Below are 14547 nucleotides of genomic sequence, written 5' to 3' on the forward strand. Positions count from 1 at the left end.
CTTTGTAAGTTGTAATGATTAGTTTGATCAGCGCCATCTAGCGGTTTTCATTTTTTCGCCAAAAGTGGCCTCTAAAATTCTGAAACCGAGCACAAGGGCGTAGAGCCATTTAATCATTTATAAACCAGCCGCAACTTATTTTGTAGCTATAAAATCAAAAAATAACTATACACCTGTTTTTGGCGGCAAGTTAACAATGTATTTTTTACTAAAAAATCGATCTATCATGTGTTTATACTTTAAAAGATAAATTTTCGAGTTTAAGATAGTTTGTTACTTGCCGCCAACAACAGGTGTATAGTTATTTTATGATTTTATAGCTACCAAATACGTTGCGGCTGGTTTATAGTTGATTAAATGGCTCTACGCCCTTGTGCTCGGTTTCAGAATTTTAGAGGCCACTTTTGGCGAAAAAATGAAAACCGCTAGATGGCGCTGATCAAACTAATCTTTACAACTCACAGTAGAGCCATGTAATCGATTATAAACCAGCCGCAATCCCGACCACGGGATACAAAACACATATTGCGTACGGATTGGCTATTTGCGGCATGATTTAAAGTTATTTTATGCTTCAAAATTTACCATGGGTTCATTTTTGTAAGATCAAATTGCTTTTGCAAATTTGCACACTACAATAACAACAAATACCGGCAGCCAGCGTTTTTAGGTGTTGATATTCTGCTGGTTTGTAACTAATATGTAAATTATCGTTTTAGTCTCATGAATTGAAAATAAAATTAATTCTATTCGTTTTTATAAGTATGGCTATGGCATCGTTGTTTTACTTCTACTCACATCATGTGTTAATTTGACATAATTGACACATAGATGTATTACGTATATTAAGTATCGAGAATTTACCAGACCTATTTTGCAAAAAATGAGGTACTCAATAAGTATGTATTTGTGGATATGAAATTTTTATGGACGCCATAAGATAAATATGCAGATGTTACGTACGTTCATGTTAAGTGCTGCTATGCCTTTATGCAGCATTATTTATTTGAGATTATGAGCCGCAGTATAATTACGTTTCGTAAAAATTACTTAAGTCTTTTCAAAATAGTATTTTGATCATTAAAAAAAAAATCATGTAGTGTAATAGCAGTTTTTATCAACAATTACATGTATCATGAAGTGAACTATTCATAATACTCGATTTGCATCAGTATTTTTATCATTGGACACGTTTTATTATCAAGTAACTTATGAAAAAATAATATTTCATATATTTTAATAGTACATGAATGATTCTCTCAACACTTTTTCAAACGGATTTATTTCTTTTGCGAAAAAATTACAATAGTTTGTACATTTACTTTGACAGGGAACTACTGTAATTAAATTTACAAACTTTTACATTTTATCACAGTTTTGCTAACAGTTTTTTCTTTGGATAGCAATTGCAACAAAGTTATTAATAACCAGTAAAAAATAAGTAAATCATATAAAAAAAATAGAGTGTACATAATTCATTATAGGTAATATTCCTTAAATTAAAAATTTTTTTAAATATAAAAAATATTATTCCACAGTAGCATGATGATCATGCTGTAAACACATTCATAATTTTGCATCAACAATTTCAACAAATCGATCAGTTAAAAAGTTTTATAAAAAAATCTGTTAATTCGTAAAAATACTAAGTATTTTTGAAACAAGTACTATTTAATGACTACCATCTTCCTCCAAAACGATCACTACCATCTCTTCTTCCTCTATTTCCACCTCCGCTACTTCCATATCTTCTTCCATCTCGTTCCTCAGATTTTCTTTTCTGCATCTCATCATGACGATCAGCCATACTGTACAGTTCTTGTGGTATCTCCTGTCGACAGTTGACATTTAAATATTTTTTGGAATAACATTAAAAACTTGTAACATACTAAAGATTTAATTGCACTCTTAAAATGAATAGATAAAAATTGTTATTTTTTTTACTTAATCATCGATTCTACTAATGTTTAGTAGGGATACTTGGACATTATTTATATAATAATGAAAGATACTTGATATTAAATTTTACCTGTTCTGCTTCTTCTAGAATTTTTATTAGCTCTTTGGCTAAGGCCCAGTCCCTGCGCGTGAATAAAGAAATACTTTCACCAGTACGACCAGCTCTACCAGTTCTTCCTACTCTATGTACGTATTCTTCGATATCTCGAGGAAAGTCGTAATTAAAAACATGACTGAAAATGCAGTACCAATATTATAATGTAAGTAAAAATTAACATGAGAGTAAAAATAATGAGAAATAAAAATAAATATTACGTTATATCTTCTATATCGATTCCTCTGCTTGCTACATCAGTAGAAAGAAGTATACGAACGTCACCACTTTTAATATCCGCCAAAGCTTGTTCTCTGTCGCATTGTTCACGATCTCCATGAATACTTTGGCATCTCACACCATGTAGAGCTAAATCACTTCCCAAATCGTCAACTTTGGCTTTTTTTCCAAAAAATACAATTACTTTGTCCTCTAGGGTCATATTTTGGAAGAATTCCTTTAACTAAATCAAAATTTAAAAAACCAATGATAAATTCATTATTGTATTATAGTAACAACAACAACAATAACAACAACAACAACAACAACAACAACAACAACAATAATAATAATGATAATCGTACCAGATCTATTTTTTCGTCTTCGTTCACAATGTATACCTTTTGTGTAACTGAATGCACAGCCTTCAAGTCCATTGATCCAACGCAAACTGTGATTGGATTCTTCATATAAGATGTAGCAAGTCGTCTTACACCAGGAGGCCAAGTAGCGCTATTTTTTTTTAGTATAAAAGTTATCAGTCTCACATCGTAGTGAAAGTATACTTATCTGTTGAAAAATAAATTTACCTTGTCATAATAGATTGACGATCGGGTCTCACGTCCAGCAAGGTTTTTCTAATTTGGGGCTCAAAGCCCATATCCAGCATACGATCAGCTTCATCCAAAACTAAATAAGATACACCTTTAACATCCAAGTAATCTGTTTGCACAAGATCATTAAGTCTTCCCGGTGTGGCGATTACGATTTCTACTCCCTCTGAAAGCATTTTAACTTGTTCTGATCTATTACCTCCGCCATACACGCACACTCTAAAAATAAATTTCGAGAATTGCATACAATTTTTTATTGGTCATTGTATATTTAAAATAAATCGTGCTTTCATTTTGCCAAAAATCCTATGTATACTTACGCCCTGATGCCGTGATAGTCGTACTTTTTCACTTCTTTGTGAATTTGCAAAGCCAATTCTCGTGTAGGTGCCATCACAAGCACTGTAGGGCCAGATCTCTTACTTCTAGGAATTTCTTGATTATCAATATGTAATAAAGCAGGCAAAAGAAATGCAAGGGTTTTTCCTAAAACAACGTAAGGTTACATGATGGGAAAATATATCAAGTATAATTTGTCACAATAATTAGTATTAAAAAATAAAAAATACTACCTACCTGTGCCAGTTTGAGCAATACCTATCATGTCTTTGCCGCTTAGGAGTATTGGCCATGCTTGACATTGAATGGGACTTGGTTTTTCAAAGCCTTGTTTTTCTATTTCCACTAGTATATCTGGATAGTGCTGTTATTTAAACAAATGCTTAATTATAATAGTTAAAAAACGCCATGTATTAATTGAAAAAGGGCTTACTTTAAAAGCTTGTTCAAATGTTTGTACAGGATTGGGAATGTGATGGTCCGTTATCGTGTCTGTTTCAAAGGTGTGCGCAACATTGATGTCATTATTTTCCAGCCTAATTTTTTCCACTTCCTCTTTTGTCATGTTAGCTACTTCAGGATCTTCTATATAGAAATTTTTTTTAACGTCAGGATAAGTAGCCCACTGTTTTTGCTGATACTCTTCCTGAAAAATGAAATTCCACGTCACGCAATTTTTATTCTCTTATAATGCTTCTGTACATAATATTTTATATCTTACACATTCTTTGGCTGCTACAGTCCAATCGATATCAGTAATAGTGTTAATACTGTTTGAATCATCACATTCATTATAATCAGGATTACTGCAATCGTCATTCTGAGTTTCACATTCATGTGGTTCCATCACTTTGCTGTTCAATAAGCTTTCAATCATAGATTTCAACTGCTCTTGTGCATCTTTAGAACCAATAACAGTAATGAGAGTATTGTTTCCTTTAATACACTCCTTATTAATCTGAAATTATACAAACGTAGTCAACTTTTATGTGTGACATATGAAACAAAATTTGTATTGAGCACCAAATTTTCAAAAGTACAGTTTTTACTATTAACATAATTGAAAAACTGTTACATAAGATATTGGAATATTAAGAGTGAAAATAAAATTTCAATTATTCTTATATAACCGGCATGCTTGACAAAAAAAAAATTGACAAATGATGGTAAACATGGAAAAAGTATTTAGCTACCCACATAAATTTTTGTTCCACTCTGCTGTTGCAGTTCCCTTATTTGACTTCCTCCTTTTCCAATCAATTTACCTAATTTGGAAGTTCCGACATAAAAAGTCGTTTGTTCTTTACTTGATGTGTTTGTGTCCCTGTAGTTTTTGCGAGCACCTTGGTGCATGTTTCTACTTTTTTCATTCTTAATTGAACTATGATTAAATTGATGATTAGGGTTATACTGTCTAAAGTTTTCCCTCGATCCAGCCCCGTAATGATTTGTTGAAGGAAGCTGTTGTGCAGATTCTTGATCATCCCAATTTTCCTCCATCCTTAGGAAAGAGAAATTAAATTTATTACACACACACACACACACATGATGATGCAAGAGGGTTAGGAAGCTATATTTAGTTAAATCATAGACATATTCTATATATTCTATGGTAAAATGTAAAAACATTTACTTCAACATGGCATTATGATTAACAGAAAATCATGTATCAAGCTAAAGTTATTAAACAAAAATGTAAAAACATCTCGCCATAGTTTGCAGTCACACACTATCCAATAACAACTCACTGATTCATAGATGTTATGTTTATTACTTACGTGTTTATTATTGCAGTAAATAAATTACTCTGTTTAAAAAATTTCTCTAGTAATTATGAAACTATTGAGAGGAAAGCAATTTAAAAAATTAACAGGTACGTCAATTAAATGACAAAGATAAACTTGATCAACTATACAAGTGCAGTTGGAAGACCCACGGCATGTATTCATATAGCAGAACAGAACAGCGGAAAATCGACGAAGAGTGTGGGAGGTCCTGCGGAGGACCTGCATGGAGTTTGGACACTATTAAGTAAAGGAGGGGGGGGTAGAATTCTTATATTATTTATATGAAATAGAATCTTAAGAAAAATAATTGTTATTAAGCGATTATATTGTGATGCGGACGTCGTGGACAAGACCGAAGCAAAAAAGCATCGGTTTTGGTGTATTTTAAGGACTTTTGAAAATTTATGTTTAATGGTAAATCTTATTGTATCTTTATTATTAAAAGATTTGTTTTCTTTGTTTATTTTTTTTTTTTCCCTTCGTGTACCATTGTTTGGAAAGTTAGTGTAGGTACGAGTTCCATTCAACGATACTTCCAAAAATCATACAACATACTGAAAAATCGTGTTTTGATCAAAAAATTATATTCATCCCAAGCTGAAAATGTTGTACGTAAAATGTGTTAGTATGTAGTAAATGAAATATAATCGATAAGCGGAAAATCCTCGAAAAAATGTTTACTCCAAACTACAGTGCAATAAATGTTTTATAAGCTATAATGTTTTGATTTTTTTTCTGTTTCAAAGTACGTTGAAAAATAAACTATGTGTATAGGTAATTGTGATAATTTTTGCGGGTTTTTTTTTAAACCAATATTATTATCATCCAGCAATTTTTTCACGAAAAACCTTATAAAATATGGCGATAACAAAAAAAAAACAAGTGAATAATGATCGCATCCAGAAAAAAAAAAATGTTTTTTGAGATTCGTATTTGGAACAGTCGTTGACTGTACATTTGATTACCAGTCAAGGACAAACAATACGCAATTGAGACAAGTTCAAGGTTTCAAAGTGAACCACCTCGATACCTTGTTTTTTTTGTCTTATTTATAGACATTACTAAAATAATAAAATATAAACTAAACTACATCTTATTTAAAAAAAAATATATATATAATCACGCGTTTGCGTATAAATTTGTTAATATTTAATCCATCATTTATCGATGTTGATTCATACAGAAACATCATCAAATTTTATCATCAAATCGTGAAATTAAAAATTTTAAAATTAAATAGAAAAAACGATGAAACAACGCTCATGAAATTCTCTATGGTCCATATTAAACATGACCGTGAACCCCGAGGTGAAATCACGCAAAATAAAATAAAACATTCGAGTCTCTTTCCGATTGGAAAAAAAAAAAAAAGAAAAAGAAAAAAAATTGACCCACCCAATATCCAGTTTTGTTTTATTAATCGGCGTATAATACCACAATTACGCAATGTCAGTGTCTGCACGCACGCCGTACCCCGAGGAGCGCGCATCCTTGACATCCATCACCCAAGCAAGGTCTCGAGTCTCGTGTTTATATATATATATGTGTGTCCACTGTCCACCTCCGAAATATTTCGTAAGCTTATTCACGCGCGCACGCACGTGTAAAACTTATAAAATATATAGTACACACGGAATCCTTGATCGGTAAGTATACTTAAACGGGGAAAATTTTTCGACCCCCGAAGGATTACCAGGAACGCATCGTTCTATACATGGCTGCGAACGTATACGGGACTTTCCCGATATCATATTATATGTATATCTGCTATACAAGTAGGTATATCTCATATACGTTACATGATTGCACGTAAGTATTACATTACCGATCTATACATGTATACCCATGCGAACCGAGATCGAAGTATGGGTGTATACATATAAATACATATACGATATCGCGAGATGATGATTTTTCAAACCGAAGAGTAGGGAGAACAGATCGGCGTAACGAGGACTACCGACTCTTTCGTCTTGGTATAATAGTATCTCGTCGCTTGGCTCGTCGAGACGTCCACTGCTTCGGGAATACGTTATTGTATTCCAAGTGATTAATATAATAACTTTTTTTGCACCCTTTGGCCGTCGTTTGGGATTTTCTGTATCGGTGAGTAATCTGAAGAGGACGGAGTTTCGTGCTATTTTCTTTTTTTCTTTTTTTTTTTTTTTTTTTTTTTGTTTTATTTCAGTGAAGTAACAAACTTTTTTGTACATCCCCACGATTTTTCGTACGAGATACGAAGTAAAAACAAAAATTCACGTTTCCTGTTTGTTGCAGAAACGAGATTATCTGATTTTCAATTTACGCGCCAACGAAACGATTATTGTAATTTATTCCCCGATTGGTAGAAATATATATATATGTATATTGACACAAGATGTATATATTTTTTGTGGATACAACGCAGTAACCGAATGGATCGTACGGTCCTAAAACACTTCGGTTAAATATATTACGGAGGATCGATGGTATTTTTTTGTACAGCCAAGTACAACCTTGAGTTGCAAGAAAAATATTATGATTCTTAGAAAAAAGTAATAACATACTGCGGTTAATCATTGGCTGTGATGTTTATTGATTAACGTGCACTGAGATTGAGGAAATAAGTACAAATTTTGCAAAAACGTAAGCTCTTCGCTGAACTTATCTTCGATCACTGTTTTGAATTTGAATAAAAAACTTTTTGGTGAAAAAACAATTTTTGTTTCGTCTTCGCTTCTCGAATAAATTTATTGTCCTCGTTTTTCTAAGTTGCCAAGTTTTTTTTGTGTTGAAAATAACTTTTTTCTAAAAAAGAAAAAAAAAATTAGTAGTAATTTAGTAGTAATAAATAACCTCTGAACTTGAGTAAAATTGTAGCGTCGTTTGCGATTGTAAGTTTTATTTTTGTTAAAAAGTAAAAAACAAAAATTCCCCCTAAATATTAAGCATAATCAAAAACTCAGCGTAACTTTCATTTTCATGGTTTTCCAAGTAAGACGCAAAATTTAACTCTTCCTCCTGATGATTCAAATTTACAAAACTTGATAGTAAGTAATAACAGTATGGGAATTCTGTTACTTTAAACAGACATAATACTCACTGAAACGCAAGGAAAATTACCGGTCAGGCTGAGTCACGGGAAAATATACAACTATTAGATTTCAAATATGAAATTAAAAAAAAAAATAAACAAATCCAGTTACTCTATAAAGTACTTGTTCAATCAAAACCGATCCTTAATCAGAGTCGGATCGACCCTTTGTTTGTTTTTTTTTTTTTTTTTTTTTTTTTTGCGAGTACGTGCATTTTTTCAAGTTTTGTACGGCTTGCCAAAAATCACAAGTGCACCGACAGCTGTTACAACGCTTACCTCATCCGCCTCACAACCTTTATCAATCAGATAATATTTATATGCTTCGGCTAAATTCGAACGCATCCCCCTGTAGGCATGAGTTGAGCTTGTTCCCCGTCTTCTACAACCTGTTTGACTCGACAGTTAGTCATTTACTTTCCTGATAATAATAGTCAATTATTTATCCGTTACATAATATACATATATATGCCAGTAAAATATCCTAGTTGACTTTGGTATTGCATAACTGACAAAGAATATTAGAAAGTTTTTTTTTTTATTCAAAAAAACGGAGAATTATCACGCAAGCGTATAAACTAGATGCACGGGAATTAGTTCTTTCAAAACTGGGACATCTCCAAAACGATACGTAATGTACTTTCGATAACTTTTTGCAATGAAAAGACAAGTGACACTTTTCAATCAATTTTTGAAACATTATTGTTAACTATTGTTTTTTTTTTTGTCAGTGCTAACAAAAATGAATTCGTACTAAAGTAAATTTAAAATAAGTTAAGTATATTTTAAGAGTAACTCACATGTATTTTTTATATGATTGATCGAAAATTTATGAAAATTTTTGCGTAGAATTTCGTAAACGTGTAAAAAAAATAGGCACAAGCACAATACATCCATACTCAAACTTCTTGCGTGACAGTATAATCAATAGGCTATACCCACACCTCAAACTTACACGTTTTCATCGGAAAGCAAGGTTTTTCATTAACCAATTTGAACAGACGTCTTCCGCACGCGAGGAACCGTTTTGTTAAAAAAAAAAAAAAAAAAAAAAAAAAAAAAAAAAAAAAAAAAAAAAAAAAAAAAAAAAAAAAACACATCGAACAGCACAGTTTCGACAAATCGCTTCTATACACGCAATACGACCGGTTTACATGCGCAAAGGTCAGTGCCGCGTGATAAGTATGTAACACAATTATTTATCTGGCGAAGCGAGAGAGAAACCGCTGGCCGTTGCACAATGACGACTATCTCCAAGGAAATATGTATATATACATGTAGCAGAGACGTTCCAGGGATTTTCCTCGAGAGCGAAACTAGGTTGTTATGATTAACTACTTTGTTTTTTATTGGTGCGAGAGATTGATGCTGTTGTTAATGGGGCGATGTTTTGATTAAACAAAATATGGGAAACTTTTTTTTTTTCGATAGTCTCGCGTACAGTCATGGAGCGAGGGGGAAACATTCGACGGTAGTGTTGTTTTTGTGCGCGATCTTGTTCGGGAGGGGCTATTGAACAGCGATATTTTTTTTCTACAGTTCAGTCAAAAGACTATAAAAATTCAGAAGAGGTTTTCCAGGAGTGTTTGCCAAAAATTCGTGGGTTTTGCGGAAAAACTTTGTTTTAAAATAAAATACATGTCTACTGAATATAGTTATGATAAAAGAGACTTTTTTATACAGAGAATATTTTCATTTTCAGTTTTTTTGTAGGAATGTAAACTTTTTCTTTTTTTTTTTAATTAAAAACAGACAATTTACATCAACATTACAGCTCATTCCGTGTGAAAAACATTGTCAAGGATTACCACTCACTTACAACGTTTTTTCAACTAGCGATGTACTAATTGTTAATTGCAATCAACGCTTTATTCAAAAAAATTCTTCTTGCAATATTTCTGGTCATTATTATTTATTAAAAAATTCCCAACGCTATCGGAATAAATTTAATTCGAAGTGAATCATTTAAACGAGTTTGGGTAAATTTACAAAGCTATGCACATCTGCGAAAATGAACGAAAAGCGCACAAAAGTTGGGAAAAACATTTTGTCGAAAGACGCACGAAATCACCCGAATTTTTCCCCTCGGCTGGTAATGAGTCAACAATTAATGTCAACAAACGCATCTAAAGAAATCAATGGGGCGCACTCGATCATTGTACGCGCGAGAGACGTCACTCTCGTACGCAAATACGAAATCATTAATTTGTTGATGAAGCCGCGAAGTCGTGCAAAAAGACCTTGCTACTTGTGTCTTGAATCGAGTTTCTCGTTTGTACAAAAAAGATGTCGTGCGCAACTTTTTCGACCGATTTTCCCTTCGATCGGGATAAAAACTGGAAAAATCGTCAACATCCAAACATAAATTACACATAATATACACACCGCACCAATCAACACTAAACATGCCAAGAGTTATTTTTGACTTTTAGATAAACATAAAACAAAAAAAAAAGAAAAAAAGAATTTTAAAATAAAAAGTTGTCTCGAACGTATCGTTTTGACGCAACTATTAATAGCGCGTAAGATGTAAATATACTTGTATAAAAATGCTTTTAAAACAACAACGTCTTATCGAAACGACGAGTCGTTTCAATTGAAATTCATCGACTAAAAAAAACCAACTTATTGGCTTTTAACATAAACTTTATTTAAAATTAATTCAGTTGACGCATCGGTATGCGATGAGAAAAAAAAAAAAAAAAAAAAAAAGTCTTTAGGTAGTCCTATAATTACCCGTATTTTCACCGCAATTTCCATATAATATCCAGCCGAAGAAAATCAATCATGTGGCAAAAATCGGGCGCCCGGTCGGTGCTGCTGCTGTTGGCCTTGGGTTGGACCGTTCCCCAACGAGGAAGTAAGCATTGCATATACCAATAACCCGTTGTATAAAAACGCCATTAATGAAAAAAAAAAAAAAAAAAAAATTTGCAATCGCAAGGTGCCCAGACGTCCCCCTCCCCGCTCAACCCAAATCTCGTCGACAAGGTTTTCCAATCGCCAAACGGGATCGGCAACGGCGTCGTTCTCGAAAACACCCCCGGCCGCCTCGGCGAAGGCGACTGCGAGTGCGTGCCCTACTACCAGTGCCAAAACCACACGATCATCGACGACGGCGTCGGCCTCATTGACATCAGGTGCTTGTATAATATTTTTTTTACATACACATTATACATATATCAAGACATGGGGTATAATGAATGACATATGGTTGTATAGGTTGTCGGGCCCGTGCGAGGATTACCTGGACGTATGTTGCCAGGGGCCGGACATAAAGCCACCCGAGGAAAAGATCACGCCGAGGCCGCAGGTGCGTCGAGGGTGCGGTAGGAGGAATTTGAATGGGGTTGGTTTCAAGATAACCGGAGCCAAGGACGGCGAGGCCCAGTTCGGCGAGTTCCCGTGGATGGTGGCCATACTCCAGGAGGAGCCTATCGGCAACCAAGGCGAGCTCGTCAACGTTTACCAGTGCGGGGGTGCTCTCATCCACCCGAGCGTCGTTCTTACCGCGGCGCATTGCGTTCACGGGTAAAGTACCTTTTTTTTTTTTTTTTTTTTTTTGTTTTTGTTTTTTAATCCATCGGATGCTATACAACGTACTATATACCGTATTGTCTTTTAAAGTTAATTGGATTGCCATGCAAAAAAGAGATGGCTGGTATGCCCGTGCAAAAATTTATCAATTAATAATCGAGGTTTTTTATTTAGCTCATTTTGATCGAGCGATTATTTGTTTATTCCTACGATTTTACCTAATTTTACATCCACAACAAGAGAACAAAAGAAAAGAAAAGAAAAAAAAAGAAAAAAAAAAAAAAAAAAAAAAATGTCGTGTCTCTCCGACGCTGCAGCAAGCAAGCCTCGAGCCTGAAGGTCCGTGCCGGTGAGTGGGACACGCAGACGAAAAACGAGGTCTTTCCCCACCAGGATCGCCAAGTGGCCGAGTACGTGACCAACGATTTGTACCACTCCGGCTCGTTGCGCAACGACTTTGCTCTCCTACGGCTCGCCCAGCCCGTCAACGCGGCCGAAAACATCGACACGGTCTGTTTGCCCGAGTTGGGGGCGAACTTTGATTACCAGCGTTGCTTCGCCAGCGGCTGGGGCAAAGACGTGTTCGGCAAGGAGGGGCGCTACCAGGTCATCCTCAAGAGGGTGGAGCTGCCCATCGTGCCCCATACCGCGTGTCAGGTACGTTTTCGTACATATACATACATCGTTTGAGCTGTAAACATTATTGACGAAAATCCAACAATTAAAGTAATACATATGTATATATGTATAAATGTACTTTCCAGAACTCGCTGAGGGGCACGAGACTCGGCAGATACTTCAAGCTCCACGAGAGCTTCATCTGCGCCGGTGGCGAGAGCGGCAGGGACACGTGCAGGGTATGGTGTCTTTTTTTTTCTTTCTTCAGCTGAGCTTGAGGAATTCTAATGGGAAGCGATGGCGAACATTTTTTTTTTTTTTTTTTTTTTTCATGGAAAACCTCTTTGGAACACGATTTTTTGGGGGTACCGTAAAATTCACGTTTTTCTTTCTTTCGTAAAATCAATGCCAATGAGTTGTGCGTTTAAGAAAAAAGGAAACAAAAACTGATTCCAGTGACAAAGTCCGAGGATAGGTTGATGATGGTTGAAAAAAAAATCGTGTTCCAGTAGGTGAATCTGTACTCGTGTATTGATAAAGTCTTTGCTGTACGATGAATTATACACCGCGAACAAAAGAGTATAATGTATGAACAAAAAAAAATAATGAAATAAATAAACAAATAATAATAATGATACTTTTTAATCGCACAGGGTGACGGGGGCAGTCCATTGGTGTGTCCGATAGTTAACGACCCGGACAACAGATATTACCAGACGGGTATCGTGGCTTGGGGCATCGGTTGCGGGGAGAACCTCGTACCCGGCGTGTACGCCAACGTAGCCTACGCCCGAGCCTGGATAGACCAGATAATGGCTGGAAGGTGGAACTACGGCACCGACGATTACCAATACAGATAGTAGGGGGGAGTTTTCAGCGCCAGGGTGGATCCAGGGCCAATTCTATCGATGTAATGTTCCGCTCAATAAAAACAGACGTACGCAATGTTATATGGCGTCGCGCAATCGACTTGACAATACTCGGTGTGCAATGATGATTAATGATCACACGATGTTTTAATAGTTTTATCACCAAAAGTGGTAAAATTCTTTATTTTTTTTTTTTTATTTTTCTTTTTTTTTTACAAAGTTGTAGATGATTTTTTTTTCTTTTGCGTATATAGTATACTTAACGGATTCTCAGAACAAACATCATTGGTATAATTATGTACAAGCGAGTATGTTATACGCTGTCGTTACGTTGAAAGGATTATTTCAATGTAATGTTGGACATTCATTTGAGTGTGAATAAAAATTGTATTATACGTTTTGGGTGAATATAATTTATTTCTCTGCTTTTTCCGTTCGATCATATACCTTGCAAATTTCCTTTTCGGACATTACGAACATAAGAATACAAATAATGAAAATTAAATTACATTCATTATTTATTAAAAGATGCAGTTCATCATCAAATAAGTGGTTTACTTGGGCGAAAAACGAGTAATATTTAGTGCGAAGCTAGAATATTGTTTTGTAATGAGACACATTGTGACTTGATTGCATCTGGTAGGATTTTTTTCAAATTATTAGAGAAAAATCAAATATAATTAAAATTTATCGAAAACTTTTTTGAAGTTTGGGATATGTGCAATAAATAAAAATTTTGGTTTTATTAGTTAAGAGTAGATTTTTTTGTTTTTTTTTTTTTAATTTTAATAATGTAATGCTTGACAATAAATGTAATGAAATAAATTTAAAAAAAAACCTCATATCAATTAAAAATACCTTTCGAAAAAATAGTACATAATATTGCATTCATAAAAATTCGCTATTATGAGTAAGTGGTGTCTTAAAAACACAAATTTGTCACATTTATTAAACGTAATGTGATAAAGTATACTGCAATCTCTATCAAATGGAACAAACATTTGGTGGTTGATTGGAAAAACTTTATTAGTAAAAATAAAATTCTCAAATTATTGTTCAAAGAGAATAAAAACAGGAAATAAAAAAAGTTAACATTTGCCAGTATTAGCTTTGCGTAAACAGCATCGTTTACTGTAGTTATTTTATTGTTTTGCCCAAAAAAACACGTGCAAATATGCAGTGTACAGCTTCAGAGGAAGTTGTTGATATAACGTAAAATGACTTAATAACAAACGTTCGTTAAAGAAAATCTCACAGGACCGCACTGAAATAATAAAAAAATGAAACTCACAGAAACACATCTCAATTTTTCGAACAAAATAATTCAAACGTAGTCCATTTTCGCGCCAAAGAAGTGTCATGGCTGTGGGGAGGGGGTGGGAGAAAAGAGAGAGAGAGAAAGAGAGAGCGGCACGCGCGCGGGGTAACACGAGAGCAA

The 14547-nt window shown here is 34.4% G+C and overlaps 2 protein-coding genes across 3 annotated transcripts; one reads left to right on the forward strand and one right to left on the reverse strand.

The window, feature by feature from the left end:
• Positions 1-1333: 1333 nt before the first annotated feature.
• LOC106640490 (putative ATP-dependent RNA helicase DDX43) lies at positions 1334-5167 on the reverse strand. 2 transcript variants are annotated; one of them, XM_089598287.1, is made up of 11 exons: positions 5004-5167; positions 4423-4726; positions 3947-4183; positions 3659-3871; positions 3463-3589; positions 3207-3372; positions 2863-3105; positions 2638-2785; positions 2275-2516; positions 2030-2192; positions 1334-1831 (listed from the first exon to the last, which is right to left on the reverse strand). In XM_089598287.1, exons 2-11 carry the CDS (start codon positions 4723-4725, stop codon positions 1679-1681), a joined length of 1995 nt encoding a protein of 664 aa, XP_089454413.1. In that variant the 5' UTR covers position 4726; positions 5004-5167; the 3' UTR covers positions 1334-1678. The 2 variants fall into 2 exon arrangements, with proteins under 2 accessions (XP_089454413.1, XP_014210039.2); XM_014354553.3 differs by lacking the exon at positions 5004-5167 and having other exon boundaries at positions 4419-4449.
• Positions 5168-6981: 1814 nt separating this feature from the next.
• Positions 6982-13102, forward strand: LOC106640480 (phenoloxidase-activating factor 2). Its single transcript, XM_014354538.2, has 7 exons — positions 6982-7118; positions 10857-10945; positions 11030-11225; positions 11308-11616; positions 11940-12279; positions 12387-12479; positions 12894-13102. Exons 2-7 carry the CDS (start codon positions 10873-10875, stop codon positions 13098-13100), a joined length of 1218 nt encoding a protein of 405 aa, XP_014210024.1. The 5' UTR covers positions 6982-7118; positions 10857-10872; the 3' UTR covers positions 13101-13102.
• The last annotated feature ends 1445 nt before the right edge of the window (positions 13103-14547 follow it).

This window comes from Copidosoma floridanum, unplaced genomic scaffold (genome assembly GCF_036245765.1).
Source record: "Copidosoma floridanum isolate Cflo_tuat_1 unplaced genomic scaffold, Cflo_Japanese_pri ptg000006l, whole genome shotgun sequence".
Lineage (NCBI taxonomy): Eukaryota > Metazoa > Arthropoda > Insecta > Hymenoptera > Encyrtidae > Copidosoma > Copidosoma floridanum.